General features: G+C 41.4%; 1 protein-coding gene across 2 annotated transcripts; it reads left to right on the plus strand.

Annotated features, from left to right (window-relative positions):
* The first annotated feature begins 302 nt into the window (after positions 1–302).
* On the plus strand, positions 303–15358 carry pacsin1a (protein kinase C and casein kinase substrate in neurons 1a). 2 transcript variants are annotated; one of them, XM_061265997.1, is made up of 10 exons: positions 303–490; positions 8408–8537; positions 9769–9925; positions 10003–10238; positions 10573–10728; positions 10974–11149; positions 11835–11955; positions 12250–12356; positions 12566–12762; positions 13427–15358. In XM_061265997.1, the coding sequence occupies exons 2-10, from the start codon at positions 8478–8480 to the stop codon at positions 13534–13536; spliced, it is 1320 nt and encodes a 439-aa protein (XP_061121981.1). In that variant the 5' UTR covers positions 303–490; positions 8408–8477; the 3' UTR covers positions 13537–15358. The 2 variants fall into 2 exon arrangements, with proteins under 2 accessions (XP_061121981.1, XP_061121974.1); XM_061265990.1 differs by lacking the exon at positions 303–490 and adding an exon at positions 6960–7104.
* The last annotated feature ends 372 nt before the right edge of the window (positions 15359–15730 follow it).

Genomic DNA, 15730 nt, shown 5'->3' on the forward strand with positions numbered 1-15730 from the left:
TCTTGAAAGTGTGTTGTCCAAAATCTAAAATGCATTCTGAAATAAATTGGATCATGTCATACAATCTCGATATTAATCTGCATCAAACCCTCGGTTTGTCATGTTTGTCTCCATATGGCTGAAACTCCCACTTTACCCAAATTTGGAAAAATCCACTACGTTCTCATTAGCAAAAATAGCGACCACGATTGTCATTGGAAATGAAATGTATTCAAATATAATAATAATCATAATAATAATCATAATAATAATCATGTTTGCATCAGCCCCCTTTTGCAGTCAATTTTGTGTGGTCCGTTGAAAGCAAAACGTCGGGACATCCTCCCACGTCGCGCCTGTGCTGTTGTATTCGCTCTTGCTGCGTGCATCGTGATCAGGCTGCAGAGAGTCTTGCGGAGGTCACCTTCTGTCACTGCAAGGGGAAATACTGAATCATTTGCAGTCAAAGCTAGGCTGGACTCGGTGCAGCTCGGCAAGCAGCGTGTATCTGGTAAGCGAGTGCGCCACGAATGTTTTGCTCTCTTTAGATGTTCAAATAATTGCAATGGTGAAGGTTCGATCGAGCAATCTCGTTGCATCATTTGCCTACCTTGTCCCTTCAGAATTTACTTTCATTGGCAATCCTGTACCTTCTAAATTATGCATGCGTCATACGGTATTGTTACCAAGCGAAGCATCTTGCGTCATGGCGTTTTTTTTGTTGCTAGAGACAGAATTAAACTGTTTTGCCGCGAAGACTATTTATGTCACATCATTTCTGACTCAATGCAATCTAGTTATTATTTTTCATATAAATGGATGCGTTTTATTGGGCAAACTGCTATAGCGATTCAGTACGGGGTGGTTTTCTGTATATAGAGGCTATAGGGGATCCGTGGCGTCTTCAGAGGTTGTTGCCATGTTATTGTAGTAGACAGAGATGGTGGCCATGTCTGCAAAGGATGGACATTTGTACGTACACAATTTCTTGCCTTTTCCATCCATGCATCATATTGTAAACGGGGAAGCAAACGACAAGCAAATAACAGTTGTTTATTAATAGCTGGGTGAAAATCACTGCCTGTTACATTTATGGAGAGGTGGGAGGAGGGGTACTCCAGTGTGGAGGACAGGAATCTAAATGCGAGAGCTCCTCTGTGCCGTTATGTAATTGGTTGTCACAGCTCAGCGAGGAGCCATCTCTCGCGTCATTTTCTTTCTTTCTTTTTTCTTTCTTTCTTTCTTTCTTTCTTTCTTTCTTGCATCTCTGACCAACGAGCAGAAGCACAGAGGATCATACATCCTGCGTTTGGTGCATGTGGTCTTTCAAATCGTCCAAGGTGCACCCATGCGTAGAACTGTTATGGAACCATTACTCCGCAGCCACGTTTATGCGTTTGTTATAAGAGGCGGGGCTTGTGTGACGTCACGCGGTCTGTGTTGTAGGGGCTTGTCAACATTTTGTCCGACATCAATCGTTTTCAAAGGGTGACACGGAAGATGACCAACAGAATTTACTTACGGAACTGTCCGAGGTACTGAATGCTCAGCTTGCCTGGTTTGGGTGTCTGCCAAGGGCCAAGGTGCCCCCAAGAACCGAGAAGACGATGATTATACCGTCAAGGACGGTCATTTCATTTTATTGCAGGGGGAGTGGGGATGATTAAGTGCTTTTCATCTATCTATCCATCTATCGATCTGTCAATCCACATCCACGCACGCGCACGCACACACATGCTGTTTGGATGTTGTTTACACCCGTCAGTGAGATCACTGAATGAATCATTGTCTCCTCTTTTCCTTTACTTCTTACCATTCACCAGTTTATTGCTCCCACTGCACTTGTTTACGCATGACTGCGAATAGCAGCGCCGCCAGCCTATAAAAAAAAATCACTTCCATCACACTTTACCTGAATTTACATATTTTCTTCTCATTTTGTCAAGAAAGATACAGTGGAACAGTTAATATATTGACGCATTAACATTGCGTCATGTTTGTTGAATTGATGTCAAAACGTTGCAGGTTGGGAAAGAATTTATAATGTCGGAACCAGGAGAAAATTTGAAATGATCCCTTGCGTTGGTGTGCTAAATGAACAACCTGCTCAGAGAAATGAGAACCTATTTTTTTTGCAAGTGACATCTTGATGTGAACATTGATTCAGTCATTTTGAGGAATTCAATCCTGATCTGAGAAATGTCCCAAAGCAGATAGAAAAAACTGTAATGCCTTTCGCAACGTCATTACAGCTTAGCAATTAGCATGGCTTTTCCGTGTTTCTCTCGTTAATAAGTCCTTGTGCTGTGTTGACTCTGCCTCTGTAAAATGGCAGCACTGCTTTGGATGCTTGGTCATGTTTCATCCGCCTGGCTCTTCTTCGTGACCTTTATGCTGTCATCACATCATGTGTGGTGGCTGACAGAGGACAATGTGGGGAAAGATGTTGTTTTATTTTACACCCTCAAATCCCCTGCAATATAAAGAGGTGGCAAGTGCATTTCAACTGTTGGAAGTGGATGTAGCACTGTTTGACAGGGTGTGAGCAAACGGGCCGCTGAGGGCACACATGGGAGAAGACTGTCCTTGGCGAAGAGGATTAAACTGAGTACATTTTGCATCAGCTCTGCTTTTACACGAAAAGCAGGAGAGATAAACATTGACGATGCATGTTGCTTATTTGCTGTGTTTGGATATTTGAGGTTCAGTTCCTTGTTTGTTATTTATTACCTGCAGAAAAAAATGACTCAGCATTTTAACGTGCTTTATGCCAGACTCAGTGAGACGTAGCTTGCATCTGTTGCTCATGTGTCGGAATGAGTCAGCTTCGTTGCACTTCTGTCCCAAAATCAGTCAGTGCAGTCATCAATTACTGTCCCTGATCTTCTGCATATGGTGTTTGTCATCAGACTGTGTAGATGACTTTATTGCCATATTTAAATAGAGAGAATACAATGAGAGACAGAAGCAATTGAACTCATTAAAGCCTCATCATCATTATATGTACATGGAAAGCAATAGACAAGATGGATGCATGGTAAAAGAGTGATAATACGACCGCGTGGGCGCAAAATTTGAAAATACACCCATTCGATTTTTACCCAGTATGCACACAGGTGCCTCACAGTGTATGCAAACAAATAAGCAGTGTATGTGTGTGAGAATGTTTGAGATCGTTTCGACATGTATCAATGATGATAATGCTACAAAAACAGTCCATGTTTGAAACATTTAGATGTATGTTTGCCTAGGTGGGCTTTTTCACTGGCGGAGCTAAAGAGGGGCCACGGGGATACTGGCGTCCCTGAAATATGCTTTGTGGCCAGATAATTGACCTTTGACTATTTTTTGATTTTTCTGGGAATATTTTGCAAATTTTCACCCATCTTCTGGAGAGAACTCTGAAAATAATTGACCTTTGACTATTTTTTACATTTTCACTCATCTTCTGTAGAGAACTCTTAAGGAATCTTTTTCAGGGTTTTTTGAAGAATGAATTGGGTTTGGTAAATTAGATTGATTAGACAGCACTATTGTATCCATATGAGAGCTCCTATAGCCAACGGAAATTTCTCTCCTCCATTTATGGCAGGGGTGTCAAACTCGTTTTTTTCGCGGGCCGCATTGTAGTCATAGCTTCTTTCGGAGGGCCGTTATGACTGTCAACCCAAATAAATGTAGGGTTGGTCAGGAATCTCTTCGTGTTTTGCTCTTAGGGGAGCTTCTTAGAAAATGTAAGCATAGCCTTATCATGAACCTCCCTTGTTGACAGCTCATACAGAGACTTTTAGATGAATTGTTGGATTAATGGATATGAGAAAAGTGTGCTAAACAAGGAGGGTGAAGCAACAGCCAAGACCTTTTGGAATACTAATGATAATAAAAAAGATAGATCTAAAAAAAGAATCATGCTATTTGTAATGATATGGCTTAAACTGTGTCTCATCGGACCTCTTCGCAATTGACTGGGTGATTAAGCAGTGACTCACCAGAATAAATCTTAAATAACTGTCGTGCTGAGTATAATAATATGAACATTAAGGAATTTTATTTCACTATTACACTTCTTCTTCACTTTTCTAATCCCACGACAGTATTAACCACATCAAATCCTATTACAATTTGCACATTACACTCAGAAAAAAAGGGTACTGGAGGGGTCCATTTGTCTTTCCCAAGATACACATTTTCAGTAGGGTTCACAATTAAACTACTAGCTACAAATAAGTCCTTTTTATGGTCAGAAAAGGTACACAAATAGTCCAAACGGGTCAAGAGAACATCGGAGTTGGCTGGTGACATTCATTACCCACTGTCAGCGGCTCTGAAATGACTCAAATCGGGACCCAGAGTGCGTACATTTTATGAAAAATTAAGTCGATGGGAAAATATGCCCCCAAAGAGTGTCGCACCCTCAAGCTATGCCACATGTCAACATCAATGTACTGCTGTGTTCATCTCTTCATCAGTCACCATAGCACTGAGTCCCGCTCCTCTGTCCATCTCTATTTGCCCCGGCCCACCACCTCCCGTCTCCTCCATGCTGTCACTAGGAGGCTGGTGGCAAAAGCTTTGCTCGTTACATCACACTGCAGCATCATGCGGGACGCTGCCTGCAATCATAACTCAATTCAATTGTGTCTTGATAGTTGAGCAGTCACCTATGGATGATGTAATGCAGGGTGGTTGAGGAAGGTAGTGGATATTCATGTCCAATTATACCGTTGTATTTCCATACAGTATGTCCATCTACCTGTGTGTTGCAAATGTTATTCTTATGCTAACATCTTTTTACTCAGATGTACCTTTTCCTTGCTTTCATGTTGTTTCCATGTATCCATGTCCAACATCAATTAAATAGCAATCCTAGCAGCACTAAGATAGCAACCCAATGTTAGCTAGCCATGGCTGCTGTGCAGGTAGCAGCACTTATTCCTAATTGAGTGTTACTATAACGCAGAATTTATTGGAAGTTTTGTTTTTGGGTATGTACAAAAATAGAGTCCAACCGCTATCAGTAAACTCTGCAAGAGCCCGAGAATGATCCTAAATATTTGAATTACCGCAGGTGTATTGGTGGCGGGAAACATCGAAAACGTGCAGGAGCGGAGTTTGCCAACTGTGATCTAAGTTCTTTGTGCTCTGTTTCTAGGCATGACCTCTAATCTCTACGTGGTGCAGATTAAGATGAACATTATTTATAATTCAGGTCTTTTTTATTCAGGTGAATTATCATCGTCTGACTTGTGGTTGACTCAGAAAAAAATTATATTTATTTTCAAGGACAAGATGTGTAAAATCCCTCACTAGGTTCAAAGAATGCAGAACCTTGAGTAGTGTAGCATTGCTGGAGGCGTTCATGAGGTAGCTGAGTCATCCATTTACTGTATAATATTCTGGTTTCAAGCCGTGATGCACAACACAATCCTTCATAGACTACATCTGTGGGGGAAAAGGTTAAAAATGAAATGAATGTCATCTGATATTTCTCTAATTTACAAAATGGAAACTTTCATGGCGATGCAGCTGCCTCAATATTCCTGTGTTTGCTGCGGAATTGCTAAGTATGCTAACAAACTAAAAATGCTATTTGTGTTATCTTTCAAGCCCTAGTTGATCAATCCTTGTATAGGTCAAACCTAAATATAGAACTAAAATAAATAACTTAATGATGGCCAAATCGGCACCAGCTATCTCTGTTTCCTGGCAACAACCAAGAGACGAATCACAACCCCATTCTGCTACCCGTGTGACCACCTCCACTCTCCTCCTTGGGATTGCCGCACCTTCACTCTCTCTGCTGCCCCTCCGCTTGTCCCCAGCCTCCCCCATGTCACATGCCGCTCTGCCTCCATGTCAATCTCCATTGCTTGTCACCACCCAGACGTTTGTCTCTGTCACCCCTGTGTCATTCTGCCTAAGCCCATGTCTCAATGAAAGACCTCCCTCTGTCTCGCGCCTAGTGTGTCCTGTTTTAGCCCCATGTGGACACACGGGGTGATTCAAACACCACCCACGCAGGAGAAGCTCGTCGCCTGTGCAAATTTCTGCGGCAACATGAGTAGCTAACATTATTTTACATAACTTCCTACCTGAATTCTCAATCATCTAAGCAGTCAGGAGGGTTAATGTGCAGCAGGGTAAAGTTAGTTCATCTCTATGAAATCTTCTTACTGTAACAAGCTTACGTGTTTGTTGTGATTCCCTTTGAGTGCTATAAGTGCATTCAAATGTATCAAGGACATAGCAATAGTTCCTTTTACTTTTGGATTTGATTAGTATTTTCTTTTTGCATATGTTAGGTTAACTGAAGACTCGGTTATAAAAGCAATTTTATTTTCAATTTCCGTACCTTTATTCTAAAACTGGTTATTATTTCAAATTGACAGAACATGCACAAACATGTATTGATCATGTTGTAGTTACAGGTTTGGTCCATAACATCTGTGAGAAAATGGCCAAAAATGTTGATCATTTTTTACCCCAAAAAAGTAAAAGTTTGCAAATGCTTAAATTTGATCAAAGATAATCATTCTGCTTTTATGGAGGACCACAAAAATCTGAGAAAATTTACTGTTGAGAAGAAGAGTTGGACATGTCTAAGCTAAAAGTTCCAAAGGATTAATCGGTTATCAAATTAGTTGTCAATGAATCAGATAATCACATAGTTGTCAATTAATCGATTAATTTTTGTGCCTCTGATTGAATGTGTTTAACATCACAATGAGGAGACATATTTGGTTTGTATCCAAGTTTTTTTAGCTCCATGACATACGGTATGTAACAATTTTCCATCGCCGCTATCGTTTCTGAATGAAGTTGCCACGACCAATCTGCGTTGCTGCCAGAGTTGTTGCATGGCCGTAACTAATTTGCATGTCAACCTCGCACCTCTTTGCGCTTCTTGTCGCCGAGCTCCCTCCCCCTCTAAAGCTATTCATGTGGAACACCGCAGGATTATCCCTCAGCCGCCGAGACGCAGTCGTTTGCTCGACCTCTCCGAGTTGCCTTGATCAATCAATATTTGTTTTTCCGTTGAGTTCCCCTATTTTTAAACAATACATTTGGACTACAAAATCTTTGAATCTTCTTGTGCTTTTTTGTTTTGTCATGGAGGCAATGATGGTAAGCAAATACGATGTTTAGTTACATACGTCCCAAACTTAAGATGTGATGTACGTTGAATAAGACATTATTTTGATGAAGAGGAAAAAGTATTAGAAACAGTAAGTGTGAATATTACAGAAACCTTCTCAGCTATGAGGAGATCCTGGAAAGTCTGAACGGTGTTGATTTTTCATATTTCATTACACTTGAAGTGCCACCTCCCACTATTGTTTTCTCTGTCGAACTGTAGGATGCCTTGTTTTGTGCTTTGCAGCCTTGTGAGTCACCAGTCTTTTATAAATTGTGCATTGTCTTTAGTTCTTTCCACCTACATACTCTAAGTATGCACATGTGCAAAAATGCATGGTGCACAAGATTGTTCGTTAGGGTCGATTTTAGTTTCTCGCAACTTTGTTTGGTTTGTTGGGGGATTGTTGCATCATCCTCTATAGAGTTCACCTGACGTGTTGTCGTCACAAATTCAGAAGCTGATTGGACAACTCAGGTGATGGACAGACTACTTGACCAGCACCTTGTGATGGTTGCCGAGATTACGAGTGCTTAACTCCGAGGCTGCTTTTAGGCTTTCTCGGCATGACATGGCTAGATAACATTAATCATGTCTCTGGGCTTGCCGTTTATCTTTTTCCATCAGAAACTATTTTCTTGAAATTGCTTTTTTGCTACACTAACCTTCCATGTCAATGAAATTCATCTGTATGAACTCAGTGGAAGCTACGAAAATATTTGGTTGGAAGAGAACAGGGGGCCAGTTCCAAAGTGTTACCACGAAAATAGGAGCATTGTCCAGAATTGTCCAGAATCTCTTGGTATTCTAAATTTGGGAACCTTTGATGCCCAAAGAAGAAACTGACATCTTGCTGGGCTTGATATGAATGTTTTTGCTCACCAGCCACTGTGGCTAACAGTTTGTCAGCGTTACCAGACCACTCGAGATTCCACAAGAGATTTACTTGAAATGAAACCAGCAGCTGCTGCTGTGACTACCGTGGAATTTGAATGTTATGTGTACACATTATAGTGTACAGTGGATGGATTCTGCAACATGCGTGTGTGACGGCAGTCGGTCTTTTCTAGGACACGCCAGTATGAGCTGTGCATTTTCGTTCCTTGAGGCAGGGAAACTGGATGTGCGGCTGAGAATGCTAATTTTATCTCACTATTATGAAGGTCTCCCTGAAACAGTTCAGTAATTGCCACGTTGTACCGCAAGGGCTGCTTGGTTATTTTTGTGTGTTAATATTCATACATGAGCGTCTTGTATGTTTTATAATCATCTCCTTTCTTCCTTTTCTTTCAGTGTACGAAAAACCAAGTGCCGCTGCAGAGCACAGGTTTGGTTAATATAGACAATTGCAACATCCGCAGAAATGTCTGGCTCCTACGATGAAACTGCAGGTGTTGACGACACCATGGACAGCTTCTGGGAGGTACAAAAACACAAGTTGGCACCTACAAGCATGACTCTGTTATCACCGGCAGATAGGATTTTCTTTTTTTGGGGGAAGGGCAAGAATGTATCAGGATGTCCAGTCCGCAACACCAAAAAGAAAAAAACCCAGAAATGTCAAACCCCCTATTGGGAAATGTGGAAAAATAATTCCCACACATCATAAAATACCCAAAAGTCATTGAATCATCCAGCTTGGCACCTGTAGGGGGGGTGGGGGGCATGTCCAAGCATATTCTAGGGGGGGGTTGTGCCCTTGCAACACCCCCTCTAGCTCCGCCAGTGGGCTGATTTTCCATACACTTATCCACCACGCTGCCACAAATTGAATTTAAATTCAACTTCATTTGAATTTTCAACGAAAACAAGATTTAAAAAAAAAACATCTGCAATAACTAAAAAAAGAATATCACAAGTTGTTTTAGACAACATACAAATCCCAACAAGGTCACCGTACATTGATTGCGAGAGCATGATTACTTTAAAACCCATCAAATTAGAGTTAACGAATTCCCTCTGTACAGAGTCTCCTTTGTGTCACGGCACTCAACTACAGTGACACAAAGAGCCTCAGTCATCACAATTCTGAAGAGGACTTTCTCTCTGTGCACCACTTGTTCCAGCCGCAGACGAGTAACGCACCCCGGCTCACTTTCTGCTGCAAAAATGTTATTCATGATTTCCAAAGAGAAATCACCTGTGTTGTTGTGGTTTTTGAGCGTACACTAAATGCACACAGACTCACACATCAGCTTCACAGCCTTCTCCAGAGACTGCGCATGCGTGATCATGGTAGAGCCCGTTACAATGCACGCAGAGCCACATGAAACTGTCTCTTCATGCATGCATGCATTTGACGTATATACACATACGGTCTGCATCCTCTGTTCATTTCTGTCTCTTTTTTGTCATCCATCCGTTCAAATCTGTCCACTTGCTCTACACACCACTCGCGGGGGGATTAGTGTGCGCACACTCACACTTACGTACACACACTAACAAGCCCATGCCATTGCATAACTACACATGCAAAGGCACGAGCCCCTCACTACCTCCCCTCCTCCATCATCATGCTGCATGAGCTCACAGCCTCACACCCCCCTGCAGGCACTGAGGAGGCGGAGCCACGCCGCCTCCCCCTGCTTTTTTTTTTTTTAAGGACGTCCATCTTAAAGTGCCATCTCATCTCATAAATGTTCATGTTCTCCCAGGTGGGGAACTACAAACGTGCCGTCAAGAGATTTGACGACGGCCATCGACTGTGCAATGATCTCATGGGCTGCCTGCAGGAACGGGCCAAAATAGAAAAAGCTTACGGGGATCAGCTGACTGCCTGGTCCAAGAGATGGAGACAGCTTATTGAGAAAGGTAGAACACTATCAAACAATCAGTTGGTATAGTTGACATCAATGTAGTCTAAATGAATATTATTGGACTTGCCTCAGGGCCACAGTACGGCTCAGTGGAGAGAGCCTGGTTGGCTGTAATGACCGAGGCGGAGAAGGTAAGCGAGCTGCATCAAGACGTCAAGAACAACTTGATGATTGAGGATGTGGAGAAAGTCAAGAATTGGCAGAAGGAGGCCTATCACAAGCAAATGATTGGAGGCTTCAAAGAGGCAAAGGAGGCGGAGGAAGGATTTAAGAAAGCACAGAAACCCTGGGCAAAAAAACTCAAGGAGGTCAGAGAATGTTTTATTGCTCTATGTGTGTATAACTCTGAGAGACAAGATAGTTTTACTTGGATTCATAAATTCCTCAATAAAAAAGGGAAGACATAAAGTATACAACACACTCCATAGTCCTGGCTTGAGAAGAAGCCAGAGTGAAACGGTTTCTTCAAGATCAGCCACAACTTACAGTTCTAATTTGACACATATCAACATATGAAGCGAGTTAATAAAAGCAGTTTGGGATTCTTAACTTTTGAATTTGAGCACAGCATTATATTTATATGTGGTCGCTGAACACTGTCCTCACGTCAGATTGTGAGAATGCGTGTGTTTGGACATCCAGATGGAGACAGCGAAGAAAGCTTACCACATGGCATGCAAGGAGGAGAGGCTGGCTGTGACTCGAGAGGCTAACGGCAAGACCGAGGCTTCTGTCACACCGGACCAACAGAAGAAACTCCACGAGAAAGTGGACAAATGCAAACAGGATATGCAGAAAGTAGGGGAAAGACAGAAAAATGATTATCATCTTTGGTTTTGTAGATCCATAAAGATAATTACTTGTTTATATAGTAGTATGAACAATTTGCGAGTTTTTTTTTCTGGTTGAAGAACTGTGGAGAGTAAGTAATGTCTCTACATAGTACGCCGTATGTAAAATGTAAATCAGGACTTTTATCATGTCAGGTTTTCTGATTTTAAACAAATGTTAGCAAGTGAGTTGATTGTTTTAATTCCACTCAGGCTAAAGAAAAGTATGAGAAGTCTCTGGAGGAGCTGAACAAGTGCTCACCGGCCTACATGGAGTGCATGGAGCAGGTGTTTGACCAGTGCCAGCAGCATGAGGTGAAGAGGCTGACTTTCCTGAAGGAGGCCTTGCTGGACATCAAACGCCACCTCAACCTCACAGAGAACCAAAGGTCAGCCAAAAGGACAACAGTTAAAACACCGTAGACTCTGAGGTCTAATTATTTCTGCATCTTGCGAAGGATGTGTGACCTGAAAGTTCCGTTTTCTTCCCATGTGATATTGCAAGTAGGTCGTTCCAAATCGTGGTGTGCAGGGAGTGAAATGACCTACCACTTTCCTCATTTGAGTTTTTACATTACATTATATTGCGTTACATGTGTGTTTTTTACAAAATGTACAGTAATATAGTGATAACATAACTGCGACATGTAGTCACTTCGTAATTGGCGGATTCATCGAACGCATGCCGTAAGATTAAAACCATTGGAAATTGAGGCTCATCTCGGTATAACTGCCGTTCATCCATTATTAAATTCCATTTGGAAGATAATAGTGGTCTAATTAGTTCTGTACTTCATATTTCCAACAATTCATTAAAAGAAGCGACGTGTTTGTACGAGAGTGAAATTGGTTTGCATTTTACAGTGAATCAATCTACCAACAGTTGTCATACGACAACTAACACGGAAAATTATTTCATAATGAAGACAGTAAAAAAACAACAACATAAAACCAGTTAAAGATCCTTCTAAGATAACATAACGAGATCATAATCGATATTTGAATGTAGAAAATACAAACTAGCAAACTGGACTGGATATTTCATGTCAATTTTTTTTATTTTCCTTCCCTCAGCTATGCCACAATATACAGAGAATTGGAACGGACCATCCTGTCTGCGAACACACAAGAAGATCTGAAGTGGTTCAGCAACAACCATGGGCCCGGCATGCACATGAATTGGCCCGCCTTCGAGGTACGACCCCAGACGGATTCTTCCATAGGTTTGATTTTATCTTCATCTCAAACAGTCAGTGCAAAAAGGACAGAAGAAAGTAAAAGCTTCTCTTGTCTTGCCCCTCCTCACAATCCAAATTATTTCTTATAAACGTGGATTTATGTAAACGTTCGCTTATGTATCCTCTACCCCACCCCCCTTCTTTTTTTTTTTAAACAATTTTCCACCATACATTTATGAGGCGGAGGTGTCAAAAAGCAGCTTGAAACTCGAACTTTACTTTTTGCACCCATTTGAATTTGTTTCGAGCAGGAATACAACCCAGACCAGGCAAATGCCCCTCCAAAGAAGAAGAAGCCAGATGGAGCACCACCCACTCCTAGCACTGACCACGTGGCGCCCCCTGGTGACCGGAGCAGGTTAGTTCCTTTGACTTGGAACAAAAATAGCAATTCTAAACAGAAAAGTATATTTTACAAGAGTTTTTTTTTTTTTTTTTTTACACAAAAACGATTAATCTCACAACATTGCTACTTACTTGCAATGCTCACTCAAACCAATAACGTGATGTAAAATTTCATAGTGAGACTTATTAGTAACATATAGCATTTATATTCTGTTTCTCTAGCGTGAGCAGCTATGAAAAGAACCAAGCATACTCAACCGAGTGGTCTGACGATGAGCAGCCCGCGACCTACTCTGGCAATGAAAACGGTGGGAACGGAAACTCGTTCGAGGAGGATTCTAGCACTGGGAAAGGTGTTCGAGTGCGAGCGCTCTATGACTACGATGGCCAAGAGCAGGATGAACTCTCTTTCAAAGCAGGTAAACAAACACAGACGAAAGATTTTTGCTATAACGTTTCGAGATATTTTGAGCAACTGCACTGTTTATAATGACAGGAAGTGATCAGAAATTCTCACTGTTGCCTTCAAATGTATCTTAATGTGTCTTGCGCTTGAGAAAACGACTGTAATTAATCAACAATGAGAACTAATTATATGTCAAATAAATAAATATAATAATAAATCAATTATATGTCTCAATAAATGTGTCAAAGAAATTAACAGAACAGATAATAATAGAGCAAAACCAATTTTTGTAGTTTTTTTCTCTGATTCCAATTTTATGAACATTTCGCTATTATAGTACAATGCATGGTAAAATCTATATTGGACACGCTGTTATAGTGTCCAACTCTGTTTCAAATGATCAGCTCATTGCGGAAGCCTGATAATGATCAGGATCATATCACGCTGGATGGTGGCCCTTAAGGGCCAGATTTAGACACCCCAGGTTTATAGGCCAAACTTGACATCTTGATATCTCAAAAATCTAATGTGGTGCAAAACACAAAACGTAAAGACATTTTTTTTTTAGAAAAATATTATTTGGGACACATAAATCCCTCCCTAAATCAAATTTGCAGTTATTTTTACCATTTGACACCATCCTGTGTATTGATCAAAAATATGCTACGACTTAACAGGCGATGAGCTGACCAAGACTGAGGATGAAGACGAACAAGGCTGGTGTCGAGGTCGTCTGGACTGCGGCCGAGAGGGACTGTACCCGGCCAATTATGTTGAGCCGATCTAGGCCAGTGGCCGGACAAAGAAAAGACATGCTCCTGGAGGCAGCTTGAACAGCACCATCAAATTGCACCGCACATAGCCAGAGACTTAAGAGCAACACATTCCCTTGCCCAACAGATGTGTGAAGCTGTCATCGAAACTTAGTAAGCTAAAAGACAAATATTTTATCCAGCTCTTGGGGTGGTTTGACTTCCACATTTCAAAATAAGAGAATATACACACTCAACTATAGACCTTGACAGGAACACATGGCTTCTCCGTGTTGTAAATAATGTACAATGCAAGCTTATTTCAACAGGCAGCCTGTTGTGGAAACGGAAGGCGACTATAATCAGTTATACCCATTCGACAAATACGAGCTTCTCGAACCTGCATTGAGTATGTACAGTGCGATGCCATTTTTATGTAGCTTTTATTTTTTAACGCTTTGTGTGGTCAGTCATCATTCTTACATCGGGAATGTTGTGTCGTGTTTCAAGTACCACAAACAGTACCCTCTTTTATTTGTCATTTTTGGTGAAGTATTATTTTATCGTGCTAGTCCAACCCCTTTTGCGGTGTGTGCAGTGTTATGTGTTGAACTGTTTCCGAGCGCGCATAGCAGCATGCGCTATGCGACAACTCACATTCCCTGGATCGTCCCGCCTCGTCCGGGCCGCGACCCAATGCAACGCTACGACTTCCAATGCACTTTGAAAGGATCGCATGCATCACCAGAAGAAGCTTGCTGACAATATGCTCGATTCTATGTTTGTTTTGTCATCATGCGATCCATTGAAAAAAGTGACACGCCCCCACAGCAGCTTTCATTCTAAAAGCATGTCTACTAACCACTGCTGTCAGTGACCAAGCAAAGCCGGATCGGCGCATCCTTTTTGCGACGAGTACTGCAGTATGAGAGGGGTTCCGAACAATGCCCATGCCAGCATTTTTTTTTCTACCAGGAAGGGGTCAATGGGGGCATGCTGAGCCTCATAGCGCTGTGTGAAGACCAAGCCTCTTCAACAGGACATGAATGTACTAGTGTTCAGGCATGAAGAAGCCATGCTGTCCAATGGAAAACACAGTTCTTCACTGTCGGAAAGCCCTAACTAGTCATGCTGAGCCAAAGAAAGACACGCTACCATCAACCGTGTTTCCCCTCCATGCCATACCCTTCACATATCATGTGACTCCATTTTACGTCTCAACCATATCTTCATTTGCGTTCAGCAAATCGATGTGTGTGTTACTCTCAAATTTGTTTAAGTGGTTACTGCATGAGCGATATCCTTTTAGAAGTGCTGGAGTTTTGGACCGAGATGTGTTGAGCTCTCCCCGGGACATGATTCGACAGCTTCAGGTATCGCAGTGAGGAGAAAAACATCACCAGCTCACAAGTTGTGTCTTACGAGTCGCGTTTTCCAGCAAAGCAAAAAGGACTTGTATCATCCGTGGTCCACGCACACACAACAAAAAATGCATCAGCCACAAAAAGTACCTGCATTGCCATTTTGAGAGAGACATCATTCCGTATGTACGCGTTGTGTGGAAAAAGTTCAAAGAAAAAAAAACATGCAAGTGATTGACTACTAAGACAAAATGTAGTAATATATATGTAAATGTGTTTCATTCAAATAACAGCAATGAAATATAAAGTAATAGGCACCATATCGTATGAATTTCATGGCGATGGTTAAGTGTATCATAAAAGAGTTACACCCCAAGCTGTCAGATTTGTAAATGAAGATGTAATTTAAAGATTATCTATTGTAACTGTACAACTGTGTTGAGTTGAAAATGAGACCTAACCATGTTGGGGCAGTAAAAATGTGTAAGTGTGTAAATGCTCTTTCTTTCTTTCCTTTTTTTTTTTTAAATGTTGAGCTCTTCCTTATGCACACAGGGGACCACAGCTCATGACGTGGAAACCTGATATTAGGTCTAGGTGATGTATGTTCATAGTGATGTACTTTTATCTCCTAACTGGTGTAGTGCTTGTTCATCTGGATGTAACAAGACGTTCATTTAAATATGCATAAAGATGATTATGATCACAGATAAAATTGACGATAATGATGAAAAGAATCTCAATCAAATTTGTTGTGATGATGTCAATATTACGATATTGGTATGAAAGGGAAATAAGTTTGTTTGAAAAAGCGTGGTCTCTTGTTTTTATTTGATCTATCTAGGTAGCTAGCACATAAGAGAATCTT

This window comes from Syngnathus typhle, linkage group LG2 (genome assembly GCF_033458585.1).
Source record: "Syngnathus typhle isolate RoL2023-S1 ecotype Sweden linkage group LG2, RoL_Styp_1.0, whole genome shotgun sequence".
In the NCBI taxonomy this organism is placed as follows: Eukaryota; Metazoa; Chordata; class Actinopteri; order Syngnathiformes; family Syngnathidae; genus Syngnathus; species Syngnathus typhle.

Excerpts from the sequence above, each read along its gene's own strand:
- pacsin1a (XM_061265997.1), top strand. The coding sequence starts at position 8,478 with ATGTCTGGCTCCTACGATGAAACTGCAGGTGTTGACGACACCATGGAC. Across the intron at positions 10,239-10,572 it reads GGGCAAAAAAACTCAAGGAG|ATGGAGACAGCGAAGAAAGC; the intron begins GTCAGAGAATGT and ends TTGGACATCCAG. Across the intron at positions 10,729-10,973 it reads GCAAACAGGATATGCAGAAA|GCTAAAGAAAAGTATGAGAA; the intron begins GTAGGGGAAAGA and ends AATTCCACTCAG.